The following is a 15,227-nucleotide window of genomic DNA, read 5'->3' as shown; positions in this document are numbered from 1 at the left end:
GGGCTAGATCATGCACAATTGGGCTATATTTTTCCCGGTTGTGCAGTAAAATTTTGGTTTGTGTTAGTTGCTAGATTATAAATATATATACAGCGCTCCAGCAAACTAGTATTTTAAAGCGCTTTATTAGACAAATATTTCCTTGCCAGCGTGCTGCAACATCAATTCCAGTGCATTCACGGCCTGCTTGACGATGTCCCTGCCCCTCTTTCCTTAAAGTAGCAATATTGGGCTACTTTGGGCTACTTTTTGGTTGTCTTTGGGCTAGAGAATGCTTAATAAATGTGGCAACACTGGCATGCGGGTGTTCTTGTTGTAGTGCTGCCGTCACCCGGGTCGCAAGCGTCAATGTGTCACTCTGTGAGCCAAGTCCCACATCATGGCTAACATGTAAGGTACGGGTAATCACCGACCCTACATTCATCCATAGTTCCACACAAGAAAGATGGTGGACATGACACATCTGTGTGGATGTGAATGTTTATTGCACATTCAGTGGAGTATTGCAGCAGTAGCAATACTGGGCCATGCAAAGTTAAAAATGCAGTTTTTGGGACAACATATGTACTTGTACAATCACTCCGCAAATCCCCACGCACTTATAAATTCACTATACACTCTCCGTGCAGTAATCTAATCATCCAGTCTCTACGTACGTACTTGTACAATGACCGAGACAAAGTTACATAACCAAAGTTTTCTCCCACTGTCAAAAGTAAGTTTGTTGCATACGCTGTCCAGAGCACAATGTAATGTAATAGGGCCCAGGGGCAGCATGTTGCATACATAATGAACACACGGACACAGATAGATAGTGGAACTGGGTATGGGCACGTGCGCTCGACTCCTTTTTATTACCAGGGTCACATGTCCAGTGACGTCTGTGCTGGATGTGTGTGGGGTGAGTGTAAGCCAGCCCTCTGGGAATGGTTGGTGCTAGCAACAAGTAGATCAGTAATCATTGGATCAGACACAGATTCAATCATAAAGGGTCAATGATTTGTGCTGCACTAAGGTAGGGGCACCAGATGTGAAATAATACACAAAAGATTATATTATAAAGGGTCCATGACTTGTGGTACACTGAGGTAGGGGCACCAGATGTGAAATTATACACAATATTGTATCATAAAGGGTCCATGAGTTGTGCTGCACTGAGATAGGGGCATTAGAAGCATTCAGCGTGTGCGCAGCCAGCGATGATGCGTGGTCCGGGCGGGCCACACTAGGAGCAATGTCTCTTGCCTACTGAATTCTACCTTAAGTACACGTGGTGATGACTTGTGGGGCAGTGAGTTAGTGGCACCTAAAGCACTCAGTGTGTGCGCACCCTGCGATGATGCTTAGTCTCGGTGGGCCGCACTGGTAGCAATGTCTTTTGTCTAATGAATTCTGCCATAATAAGGCCACGTGGCGTTGACTTGTGGTGCACTGAGTTAGTAGTACCTCTGGTGCTCAGCGTGTGCGCAGCCTGCGATGATGCCTGGTCCGGGCAGGCTGCACTGGTAGCAATGTCTGTTGCCTACTGGACTGCGTCATCTTCAATCGCAACTCAAACTGAATTGTGAGCCCTGCAGTCCGCTTTATAGATGGCAGGCAGTAGTCAGCACAGACATAGAGGAATGCTTTTTTGTCACGTTCTCTTGACAAAATCCGAGGACATAGAGTACAATTCTGTCTGCAATTAATAAATCATGTCTCAATGTAAATTGTGAGCTCAGCTGACCGCAGTGTAGGTAACAAAAGATGAAATATGTATGGAATACATTGTTGAAATGTGTAGATTTCGAGGACGTTATAGTTAGTTGCCTACTGGACTCGGAAATTAATGAATCGAGACTGAATTTGAATTGTGAGCCCTGCTGACCACAGTGTAGGCTGGAGGCAGTGGTCAGCAAAGGCCCGCAGCCACGTGGCATTGACTTTAGCTGCACAGATTGGGAGCATTTGGTTTTCTTAACCGATTAAAGTCTCTTACACAATTTGCATCAGTACTAATCTTGAATTGTGAGCCCTGATCACCGCAGTGTAAACCGGAGGCAGTAGTCAGGAAGGGCCCACAGCCACGTGGCGTTGACTTGAGCTGTATAAAGTTAGTGGTACCTCTGGCGCTCAGCATGCACACAGCCAGCGATGATGCGTGGTGTGGGCGGACCGCACTGGGAGGAATATCTCTTGCCTACTGGACTGTGTCATCTGCAATCGCCACTCCATCAGAATTGTGAGCCCTGCAGTCTGCAGTGTAGTTCGAAGGCAGTAGTCTGTATAGACATAAGTCTGCAGTGCTGTGCCGCTGTGTTCGCAGGGGGCCTGTGTTGAGGAGGCTGGCGGATATGGCAGCATCTACGTGGCAGGGTGAGGGCTGCTGCTCTGGCAGACGCATTGGCTTTCACACAAGTGAACCACGCCCAGAGTCCCAGGCTATTTATTCACACTTCTAAGCTGGAGTGGCGTATGTTGGACCAGCCCACTGCGCTTCCTCTTACAGGGGACGACGATACAGGTACATGACCGAGATCTTCCCCACTGCCTGAGGTAACATGGTTGCGTCCACTGTCCACAACACTACAAGCACCAGCAGTATATGTACACATGGAGAGATTGTGATCTGCATAGTGAGGTCTGTCCAGCACATCACCGCTACACTTGGTATTGTGGGCATTATTATTAGTGGGTGACTTGCGTCCTTCACACATGTTTGGTTGCCACATCTCGCAACATTCCGCTATTGTGTGGCTGAGGGCCATGTCATTTTTGGAAGGTCTACTGTCCTGTTGTGCGCTTCCTCGGTGGTAGTGGGGGGGGGATGGTCCGGGGGGAAGGTCCTGAGGGTAGTGGCAGGGGGTTTTGTGGCCTTCTTGGGTGTTGGAGGTGCATGATCAGTAGCTCTATGACATGTGTTGGTCTTCCGATGTGATTCTGGGCTGCGGTCCCTTTCACACTGTAGGTAGTCGTCCTGCTTTACACCAGTAAAAGGCAGATGGTACATTCCTACTGCTAACACAGCTTATCGCCTGTTTTTGGATTGCACCGCAGATTTGGCTGCTCATGGAAAATATCGGGAAGTGGTGTTTTCGTGTTATTTTTGTACAGGAACGCCTACTCTGCATATTATTTGCGTTAGTTGTTGCTCTTTTGTGGCAATTTTTTTGCGGAAGCTATTGCTGGAAAACTGGCGATATCACCTGTGTTCACCAGGTTGAAAATGGAATGATAATTTAAAATCACTGAAAAATCCATAGGTTTAATGAACATTATAATTAGAAATTAGCATTTAAAAAAACATTTGAAATTTACTAAAAAAAACATAGGTTTCAGGGACGTTATAGTTACAAATTATCATTTTAAAAACCTTTGAAATTCACTGAAAAAACCATAGGTTTCAGGGACATTATAGTTACAAATTAGCATTTAAAAAACCTTTGAAATTCACTGAAAAAACCATAGGTTTCAGGGACGTTATAGTTAGTTGCACATTTCACTCGTACAAAACCATAGAAATTCGGACGTTCTAGTTAGTAGAGCTAACTATAATGCACTGCTGATGACATCACATATTATATCACTCATGACATGGTCAGTGACATCACTGATGACATCACTGATGACATCTCAAATGACATCTCAAATGAGGCAGAGTCCCAAGATGGCTGCCAACACTTCCTGGTTGAAGTGTTGGCAGCCAATCAGAGCTTTGCAGATCCCTACGCAAGCTCATAATTATTCGTAAAGGCTTTGCAATAGTAGATGCAATAGTAGATGTACACATTTGAATTTCCTTTTATATCTCGACAACTACTGAACGGATTTACACCAAATAACTGAAAGCGTAATCTGCGGACCAAAGGCTACCTTTCTACCAAATTCAGTGTAATTTCGTCCAGCAGTTCGGGCTGCAGGTGTGTCTAAAGACTTTATGGGAATTAACATGGGAAGTGCCCTTTTTGTGCCCCACCTTTTTCTCGGCCGTAAACTTTTCATGCACGACTAGAAATAACCAGCACGCTTTTTTGGAAAATCCGTGAAGATACGACAAGCGGCGCAAAAGATATAGGCCCCGTTGAGGTCGAGGCTCTCTCAGGGAGGATAAAGTGGCACACTTTCAGTTGAGAGCATGACCCCTCCCCCACACTACACCAGGAATATGAAGATCTGGGAATGTCCCTGACATTGATGGCGTTGTAAGGGAAAGTGAAAAGACAGTGTCTTTCTGGTGGACTTTGGATTATTGGCGCTGCAGGAAATAATCATCAGAGAGGCAGCAAATCTTTTTTATGAGCAAGATAACAGCGCCTTGTAAAGTGCGTGGAAAGGAAATGTTATGACTGCAATGGCCCTTCTAAAGTAACATTGGAAAACGGATTGCAGTCTAATGTTAAATAAATAGACTGTCAAGGTGCATTCTGGGGATTGCAGTATTGTGAGACTACGTGGCAATCTAGTAGTCTCATTTGGGCGTCTAACAACCGGGAAGCTATGCCGCAATCACTTGGATGGCTCACCTGTGATCAAGGCTGGATGGAAGCCAAAACGCATCAGGACAAATCAAGATTTTAACCCCTTCCCTGCTCATGACGGAACCACTCCGTCATGAGCCACGGTTGCGCTGTGCTCATGACGGAGTGGTTCCGTCATGCTGCGGCCGTTGGCCGCCGCTCCGCCCACGCGGCGCTAATTCCCCGCCTGTGCGGGCGATTAGCGCAGTGGGCGGAGACGTGACGGAACCACTCCGTCATGAGCACAGCCCAACTGTGGCTCGTGACGGAGCGGTTCCGTCACAAGCACAGCGCCACCGCGCTGCCCCCGCCGCGGCGGAATTCCTGCCGCGGCGAAGGGGTTAAGCCAGCTGTTCTCGCTGTTGTGTATTGAAAAAAGCGCTTAATTGTCCGAGGTCTGGTGTGCGGCGTGCTTCTTTGAAAGTCAACAAAGGAGTTTGTGGTGGATATATATATATATATATATATATATATCATCCCCAGAATTCCACTTCGCAGTGAAACAAGTAGCACGCACTCACAGTCTGTTGAGTTTTCCCAATTATTTTATTTTCCTTTTTAGTTCTCCAGTCTCCAAATTAACCAACGCGTTTCGCCATCCACCGATGGCTTGATCACGGTTAGCACAGTACATTGCATTTGCCCAATAAAAACATTTGTTGTTAGTCATGTGGGTGTTGAAGTCACACCTTCCACTTAAATAATGGGTTCCTGGCGAACCCCTTTGAGAACCGGTTCTCTGTCATAAATAAAACTTATCAATGGTAAGGGAGCCATTTCTTGATAATTGGTTGAAGTTACAAACACTGTGTAAACAATGGTTGGTTAAAAAACTGCATATACCAGAATTCCATGCTTCCAAGGAAGGTGTGACATCAACACCCACATGACTAACAACAAATGTGAGTGCGTGCTACTTGTTTCACTGCGAAGTGGAATTCTGGGGATGATACAATACGGCATGGCTCTGCCGTAGCACAGCACCGGATCAAGACGCGCCAGGGGTCCTACGAACGGAGCCGATTTGGGTGGATATATATATATATATATATATATATAAGGCTGAAACGCGTCATGGCTGTGGTGCGGGCATTCTGTGAATAAACCCGTTTTTTTGCACTGAACCAGGGTCTGCCTTCTCGTCTTTGAAACTGGTGGCGTGAAGTGTTGAGGAGATATATATTTATATTTAATGTATTATTATTTTAATTAATTTATCTTGCATAGTTCATTTTGCTGTGGTGCTTTCTTTTACTTTTTCCACTGCTGCCATTGTCATTTCTTCATATTGCTTTCTTGCATTGTATTCTTGACCAAAAGTCTCCTTTAAAAAAAAAAACACCTCGAGGGCCAACGGTTGAGTACTCTTTTGTTTTCCTCCGTCTCCTACACCTGACTCTGGTTGTTTGACTAAATGCTTTTTGATCAAGCACTTTAAGTAAAAGCATTTTAGAACTTTAACAAATAAGGAAGAACTCTATTGAGTTTGTACTGACGTTATACAAAAAAAGCCAGACCTCTAGGCTTTGTGAATGCTTGTGACATGCTGTAAATTGTGACACCCAAAGGATGTGTTTGAAAATATTGCACACCCGTAGAGATGTGTTTCAAACACATTGCAGCAGTTCAGCACTGCTGTTAGATACAAGTGGCACCCTTCCACTGTATACTTGTTTTATCTGTTTTTAACACCGTCGACATGTGGAGGGTTGATGAAAACCCAGCAGTCGACGGCTGGTGGACTCCTTAACACCAGCATAGTGAGTGGACTCCATAACACCAGCATACTTCACCGTTGCTAGTGCCGACCGGAACATTGGGTGGATGAAACCGGATGTGACCGACGCACCTGCTGTTTAAACTCCTGCCTAGGGCTTTCTTGGAACTTCCTTTCATCTTTCCTTTTTAGTGTTTTAGAATGTTTTCTGGTGGCTGCTAAGTAACTGCACAATAGCTAAATAAGCAGCAATTAAACGATAAAGAAATACGTGTTCTGTGTTGTCAAACCAGTCAGTAAATATTAATCGTGAAGTAGTAAACCTAACGGGTACTGTTAGTCGGGTTGTTGTTATAGCTGATATTATAGTAAATGAACTATTAGAAAGAACGAACGCCACAAATTCAATGAGACGCTTTATCGGGGACAAAGAGGACCAACCTGTACAGCGAGCGGTCAACGAGCGCACTGCGGGATACCGTTTCCATAGCTGCGTAGGTCATGTGTGCTTCCATGACGGTGGCGCAGAGGCGCCCTTGACCCACAGGGCGCCTTTGAAGGTGCGTAGGTAGTTACTATGCTGCTTGCTCCTCCTGTGTTTGAAAGGGCAGTGAGCAGCATAAACAATTATTCATGAGGCTTTGAGGTTACGTCACAGGCAGTGAATGGCTGTTTGCTCCAGAGTTAAGACCCTCAGGGTGAGGTCCGATAGAGACCCGTCTCAGCACCTGCTTTTAAGAACTGCTGGTGCTGAGCACCGGTGGGATCCGGCTCACTTAAAGGCTGCAGGTCTCTCAACCTGTGTATGAGTGACTGCATGGTGGTGTACGGGTACCGTGCCTGCAGCTCTGTGCGCATGGGTGCGTTTTCTTTGTTGGTCTGCTCATATGGAGAAAGCTGTAGCTGTATAGTTTCCTTGTACCGAAGTCTGCAGATTATGTTGATATCTGCAGTCTGTTTTTGTAACTTTATGTATCATTTTTCATATTTGCATAACAGCTGTGTCCGTCTTCTTGTATACATTTGTGCCGTGGCGTGGATTATACATGTTTGTATAGTGGTATCTGCTTCGCCGAGTGTAATCCGCTTCTTCCAGGACTACGTTTTTAACGTACAAATCATTTGTACCAGGTGACTTTGACTTATTAACCAATAGGAAGCAAAAACAAGAGTAGATGGAGTAAAGTGGCCACCCTAGTATATTAAATTCAACCCGACTAGCTTTATCGAGGTTTGTTTATTAGCCTTGCATGTGGCTTAGTAACGCAGCGCGTGCGTTCACTGAGCCGAGCAAAGTGATAAACATGCTGAAATAAGATCAGTTGGATGGTGCCCTCTTGTGGCATCGGCTAAGACGCACTACACGATATCCGATGTATTTAACAATCTAGAATACATATTTAGGTATACGTCAACACAAATTACTGTTGGTGCTTAAGTACTACAAGAATTATGGACTCCTCCTGGTCGTATTGGCATTTAAAATTAAGTATTTTATTTCACTTGCAAACTAGACGGCTCGTTTGCTCTCGTATGAAACAGCTTTTACTATATATATATATATATATATATATTTATCAGCTTCTCTCCCATCAGCAAGAAGATATATATATATATATGTATGAGGTACCACGTTGGACTACCAGTACCATCATGCAGTTCTCCTGGAGCCCAGCGGCACCGTCTCACTCACCTGACTGTAGTGGGAGGAGCTGAGAGACTGCTTATCAGGACAGATCTCTAAGCAAACAGTTGAATTCACCAGCCTGTGATACCGGCACTGATGACGGCCACGGAGGCCAGAAACGCGTCTGCCATTGCTTCACGGACTGTTTAGCCAAAGCTGGAAATTTTGCTCATTAAATTCTTTTCCGCATCCGGAGCTGTGTCCTGCTTGCTTTTGTGTTTAAGGTGAGCGTTGGATCGTATATATATATATATATATATATACTCCTTCCCCCTAAATCTTTCTGCGGTGCTGATTGATGCAAGCTATGTCCACAGTAAGCCATGGACAGGATAGTATTATGGCAGGGTTTGGGCACCATCGTGTCAAAGATGCCCACAGTATGTTTGTCATAACCACCATTCTACCAGGCCTTGCTTCATGGTAGAAGTGTGCGTCATTATGCCTAACATATGTCAATGCCTTTATCATGGTAGTGGTGTGCCCCTTAATTCCAGAGAAGGCTCCTGGTTGTAGGGTTGATTGTGGAAAGGAAATGCCGCAGGTAGCCCTGAGGTACAAAGTTGAGGTTAGGTTGCCGTCAGGGAGGGTCACTGCCTGACCAGAGGGCGACTACAAATAAACTACCCCCGCGCACAAGTTTAAATGTTTTAATAATTTTTTTTCTCCTGCACCCCCATGGTGCTTAAGAGTGCCTTTTGCTTTACCTGCCTGCTTAGATTCAGTGCTGTGGCAACGATGAGTCCTGCTCCTTTTCACCTGGTTGTCCGACCTTCCCATTAGAAAAATGCCCATAGCAACTACCACCAGCGGCAGCCTGCTCTTAAAATATTCAAACTTGGCTGGTACACGTAGTTTCAATAATTTAATGGCAGCAACCGCTCCCCAGCCCCCGGGCCTGCCCAGTTGCTCAGCTTGGTGATTTATTCACTCTGACATTGCTTAAACTAGTGTTATTGCACGTTCCTGCATATCTATCAGTAGATGGATGTAAAACAAGCGTATTTCTAGACGACTGGTGTTTTATGTTAATATTCTTCTTTGCATTCAATCTAAGTAATGAGTGTGTTTAGCAAGATGTCATTCACCGCCAAGTGAAACCTGGCACATTTTCTTTTTCATTGCTTGAGTATTCTTGATTGCAGTCACCTGCCTGTTTAAAAACCACAACAACAAAAAAACGCAGTCCATCTTCCATAGATGCAGTGCTTAATTTGAGCCGGTGGTTTCCGGTGCTCGTCACCGGCACTTAATTGTCAACACCAGTACTTGTGACTGTCTGCCGCAAGGTGTCGTTGTCTGGTTAATTTAGAGATGAACACAACAACAGTTAATTATTAATTAAATGTACATTAAAAATGACAATTACCTGCTGCCCAAGCCATTCTTATAGCTTTGGGGGCCTGGAATACCCTGAATTGTCTCACTTGTAGGAGTGTAATGGTTAGTAGTTGTGTTGTTACGGTCATTGGCAGCATGGCATTGGCAACAGACATGGCACTTATCATTTTACAAATGAAGCCCTGCATAAATTAATGAGATATGTAAAGTGAATCTGAACTGGAAAGTGAGTTGGTACATAGCCAGACTTATCATTGGTGCTCTGATTTAAGGATGGTGGCGTGTGGAGTCAGTTAATTCAATAGAAACTGAAAATATACATTTTGAAAATCCTTTCACACCCTAGAGTGTAAGCCTCATAAAACGATAACCTTTGTTCCTCTCCGATAATTGGTGAAATCCAACTGGTGCCAATTTTCTTGCAAAACCCTGAGCAAGGGCGAATTGTTTGCAAATTAGATGATGTAACAAAAACATTGTATATTTTAGCAGTTAAAACGTAGCGGTGTTAAGGTCACTTTTTCCTCTCCACCATTTATTACCTGCTGCCTCGTGTACACTTTTAGGAAAGTTGGAGCGTGGCCTCGTAGGGCGAACTAATGATTTATGAATGTGTGCTGTAATAAAGCGTTTTTTCTTCGTGCCGTTTTAGGTCTGGAAGGTTGGGAGAAGAGGCTAATAATTTCGGACAGAGCCCATATTGGTAAGTTTCTTTTTTTCAAGAAATATTAAAACTTGTGCATTTACTTTTTGCCTCATGGAAATTCTTTGATTGGTTATTGGAAGTGGTTTGTTTCTTCTGAACTTATTTTGGTGTCCATTCGTATTACCCCAGAAGTATGAGTGAAATGTTAGACAAATGTAGCGCCTCAAACCTAGAGGCTACATCTTAAATAGAAAATACTTTGTTATATTGAGCCTTAAACGTTGGGACTTTTTAATTGTATGCAGATTTGGAGTAGTTGGTGTGGAAAAAGTTAGTTTCTTCAAACTGCAGCTACCCTTGACCTTTGGGTAGGTCGCTCCCCTGCCCACGCAGCGCCACCAGTGCTCTCCTGCCTCCTGCCCCACAGTTGATGGTCTGAGTGATTAATTTCCCTCTTTTTTCTTGTCTCCCTGAACGAGTGTCCCAGAGTGCGTGCTGACCCCTTCTCTCTCCTTGTACCCCGAGTGCCTGCCCCCCCCCCCCGAGTGCCCGGTCCCTTTAGTGCTCGCTTCCTGTTTTTTCCGCCTTTTTTTGGCCGTTTCCCCGGCCCCTCGCTGTTTTCTCGCCTTTTTAGGCGCCTTTTCTGGCCCCTCGCCGTTTTCGCGGACTTCGCCGTTTTCCCGCTTTTTTTCTCCACCCCGCCTACCCTCCCGCCACCCTCCTCCCAGCTGACCCCTCCTCCCCGGCTACCCCATGTATGGCGGGCGCTGCGCGACCGCGCCGCTGGCGCGCCTAAGGCAAGCCCGTCTGCGCCCGTCCGAGCCTGGACTGCGCCCAGCGCCACGACCCCTGGTCTCCGCGACCCCCCCTCCCCCTGCCGCCTCCGCCTGACCTACGACACCGCCTCCCTCACCGCTCTCAACCCCGGCCACACGCCGGGCTGCTGCCGCACCGCCCCGAAGCGAACCCACGGAGCCTTCACCTGCCGCAACTGCCGCTTCACCTGCCTAAGAACACACAACACACCCAAGAAGAAAAACTCCTCCGGAAATAACCTCAAATGCATCCTGATCAACACCTGATCCGTCCACAGGCACGCCATCGAACTATGGAACCTCATCGACTCAACAAACCCGGACATCGCCTTCCTCACCGAGACCTGGATGAACCCCTCCTCGGCACCCGACATCACCATAGCCATCCCCGACAGCTACAAAATCATCAGGAAAGACCACACCAACCGCACCGGAGGAGGCATCGCCATTGTCCACAAGAGCTCCATCCGCGTCTCGACCTACACCGACGACTCACTCCCCGACGCAGAACACCTCCACTTCTCTATCCACAGCGACCCCAAGACCACCCTCAGAGGCACCCTCATGTACAGACCACCAGGACCACGCACAAAATTCAGCGAAGACGTCGCAGACTTCATCAGCCCTCACGCACTCCCGTCCACCGACTACATCCTCCTAGGGGACCTCAACTTCCACCTGGAGAACCGCGCCGACAACAACACCACCACCCTACTGGACAACCTCGCCAACCTCGGACTGAAACAACTGGTCAACACCCCCACCCACTACGCCGGACACACTCTCGACCCCATCTTCTCCTCCAGCAAATACATCTCTTTCAGCCACACCTCCGAACTCTCCTGGACGTACCACAGCTGTGTCTACTTCAGCTTCAAGAAGACCACCGTACACCACCACGTCCAACAATCACCGAGAAGGCAGTGGAACCGTATCACCACCGAACAACTCACAGCAGCCCTCTCCCAGAACCCCCCGCCAGCACTACAGACCCCGACGAAGCCGCCAACAACCTCACAAACTGGATCTCCGAATGCGCCAACACCCTGGCCCCCCTGAAGACCCAAGCAAACAAAAACAACGACAAGAAAAACTCCTGGTTCACCCCCACCCTCAAGGACTCCAAAAAAGAATGCCGCACCCTCGAAGTCTTGGCGCCTCAACCAAACCGACGAGAACATGTCTGCTCTCAAGAACGCCACCCGTAAACACCACCAACTCCTCCGCGCCGCACTAAAATCAGCCTTCCAGAACAGACTCAACGACAACGCCCACAACAGCAAGGAACTATTCGGCATCGTTAAAGAACTCTCCAACCCCGACGCCGAAAACAACGCCATCCCCCCCTCACAGGATCTCTGCGACTCCCTCGCAGCTTTCTTCCACCACAAGATCACAGACATCTACAACAGCTTCGCCACAACCAACAAGAACCCGCCACCGGAACTCGCCACCGACAACACCGCCATCCACACCTGGAACCCAACCACCACCGAGGAAACCACCCACATCATGAACTCCATCCACTCAGGATCACCATCCGACCCCTGCCCGCACCACATCTTCAACAAAGCCGACAACATCATTGCACCCCACCTCCGAGACGTCATCAACGCATCTTTCACCACCGCCACCTTCCCGGAGAACTGGAAACACGCCAAACTCAACGCCCTCCTAAAGTAACCAACAGCAGACCCCACCATACTCAAAAACTTCCGGCCCATCTCGCTCCTCCCGTTCCCCGCCAAAGTGATTGAGAAAATCGTCAACACTCAACTCACCACCGCCCTGGAAACCAACGACTCACTCGACCCCTCACAATTCGTCTTCAAAGCTAACCACAGCACCGAGACCGCCCTCATCGCAGCCACGGACGACATCAGATCTCTGACTGACAAAGGAGAGACCGTGGCCCTCATACTCCTGAACCTCTCTGCAGCCTTCGACACGGTTTGCCACCGTACCCTAATACGTCGCCTCAGCAACGCCGGCATCAGAGGCAAGGCCCTTGCATGGACCATCTCCTTCCTCTCCGGAAGAACCCAGAGAGTCCGCCTTCCCCCCTTCAGATCCACTACTACGGAGATCATCTGCGGCGTCCCCCAAGGATCCTCCCTCAGCCCAACCCTCTTCAACATCTACATGACCCCCCTGGCGAACATCGCACGAAAACACGGACTCAACCTCATATCCTACGCCGACGACACCCAGCTCATCCTCTCCCTCACCAACAACCCCACCTCAGCAAGAACCAGGCTACACGAAGGCATGAAGGAAGTAGCGCACTGGATGACAGACAGCCGGCTCAAACTTAACACAGAGAAGACGGAGGTCCTCATCCTCGGCCCTACTCCCACCGCCTGGGATGACTCCTGGTGGCCCCCCGCCCTAGGCAGCACTCCCCAACCCACCGACCACGCACGCAACCTCGGCTTCATCCTGGACTCATCCCTCTGCATGACCAGACAGGTCAACTCGGTGACCTCAGCATGCTTCAACACCCTCCGCATGCTCCGCAAGATCTTCCACTGGATCCCCACCGACACCAGGAAGACCGTCACCCACGCCCTCGTCACCAGTCGCTTGGACTATGGAAACGCTCTGTACGCCGGCATCACTACCAAGCTACAGAAGAAACTACAACGAATCCAGAACGCGGCCGCACGACTCGTCCTGAACATACCTCGCCACCACCACATCTCCGGACACCTGAAGAAACTTCACTGGCTTCCAGTCAGCAAGAGGATCACCTTCAGACTCCTCACCCACGCACACAAAGCCCTGCACAATATCGGACCAAAACTCATCAACCACCGCGTCTCCTTCTACACCGCTCCTCGCACCCTACGCTCGACCAGACAAGCCCTGGCAGCCGTGCCTCGCATCCGCAAAGCCACCGCCGGAGGCAGGTCCTTCTCCTACCTGGCAGCAAAGACCTGGAACTCTCTTCCCAGCCACCTGCGCGCCACACAGGACCACCTCTCCTTCAGAAGGCAGCTCGAGACCTGGCTCTTCGAGCACTGACCCCCCCCCCTCCCCTCCCCCCCCAGCGCCTTGAGACCCCTACGGGTGAGTAGCGCGCTTTATAAATGCAAATGATTGATTGATTGACTGTTCACTCTTCCTGGATAAATTGTTCATGAAACAATGGACAGTCGTGACAGCCAGAGGGTTTGCCACATAATTCGTTTTTTGTTTGCCACATAATTTAGATAACTTTGCTGCACAATGTGTTCCTCCTTGCCACATGATCCTCCAAGCGCTGACAATGCTAAAGCTTCACGTAGTGGTTTTGGGTGTGTTATGATGTTCAAATCCATATGCTACAGAGGCTCATGAAATATTATCTATTTTGGACGGTTCTCTGTGAACTTTTTATGTACTAATTCATTTTATACAATGAAAGCACCCAAATATAGATATATAGATAGATATTCACTTGAAAAAAACAAAGGTTAAAGTGGAGTTATAGGTAGGTGTTCTAAAAATAAAAGAAACGAGCATTTTAAAACGTAAAAAAAAAACACTGAAATTCAGTTATACGTAGGTGACACAAGTATATCTTGCACCATCATAGATTTCATATGTCATCAGTAATATAATATGTGAGAGCGTAAGCAGTGCATCATAGTGGTGCAAGTTATGCTTAGGTCAGTTGGATGCAGCCGGTGAATTTCTTACTACCTGCCTTACGTACAACTCCAATTTAACTTTTGTGTTTTTTTAGTGCTCTATATATGTTAATATATGCAATATCTTATTGAAATTCTTATGCGACCAACCCCCAGCCAGCGGCCAGGCCATGTGCCCAACATGTTGCGGGTGGCCAACCCACTCTGGAGGCCGTGCGCGGCAGGGATTGGGTGCAGGGCCTGCCCTTCGGCCAACCCCCACAGCCAGCTAATTCTTTAGCTATGCAATACTTATGCTTGGATATGTCCTGCACTCAAGCTTGGGTGCAGCTACTGTACACAAAGCCCATATCATGTATAAAAATTAACAGTCCTTTTTACTCATCAATACAAATATTTCAAGCAACAAGACAGGGCTGCCCCATGTCCCCCTCATATTTAGGTCTGGCGTTAGCCAAGACCTTTTGTTGTTACTACAGTATATTTAACATACTTGCATACAGGGGCTTTCAGCCACCTTTCTTCATCCATTGGTCTGGTGCTGTGTCATTCACATTTTGCATCCACCCACTAAAGCATATAGCATGTGACTGTGGGTCAGCCTATTTCAATCACTGGCTTACTTCACTTTGAGTCAAAGCATTTTTCTCTCTCACAAGGAGCACATCTGCACACAAGCTAGTTTATCCAGTGATTTTGTTTTTACTTTATAATTACTTTAGTTTAGTGCGGCATTTGTGTTTAGACCTGATGTGATAGGACGCTTCTCATGCATATTGCATCTTTATCAGATTCTCCTCTCCTGCCAGTGTTGTTATAAGTTACTTTTGGAGTGTTTGTTTTTCTGGCTGCTGCTATTTTACAACATACTAGATTGTGTCCATTTGAAATAG

The 15,227-nt window shown here is 47.3% G+C and overlaps 1 protein-coding gene across 1 annotated transcript in view; it reads left to right on the top strand.

Annotated features, from left to right (window-relative positions):
• Nucleotides 1-15,227, top strand: part of ADSS2 (adenylosuccinate synthase 2) — a 338,000-nt gene that overhangs the window by 211,818 nt on the left and 110,955 nt on the right. The window contains exon 4 of the mRNA XM_085611393.1: nucleotides 9,894-9,944. Within this exon, the coding sequence (XP_085467519.1) occupies nucleotides 9,894-9,944 (51 nt within the window). The remainder of the gene's footprint in view (nucleotides 1-9,893; nucleotides 9,945-15,227) is intronic.

This window comes from Triturus cristatus, chromosome 6, assembly GCF_964204655.1.
Source record: "Triturus cristatus chromosome 6, aTriCri1.1, whole genome shotgun sequence".
NCBI classification, from domain to species: Eukaryota; Metazoa; Chordata; class Amphibia; order Caudata; family Salamandridae; genus Triturus; species Triturus cristatus.
The sequence above is the reverse complement of the archived record's forward strand: the minus strand, read 5'-3'. Positions and strand labels throughout refer to the sequence as shown.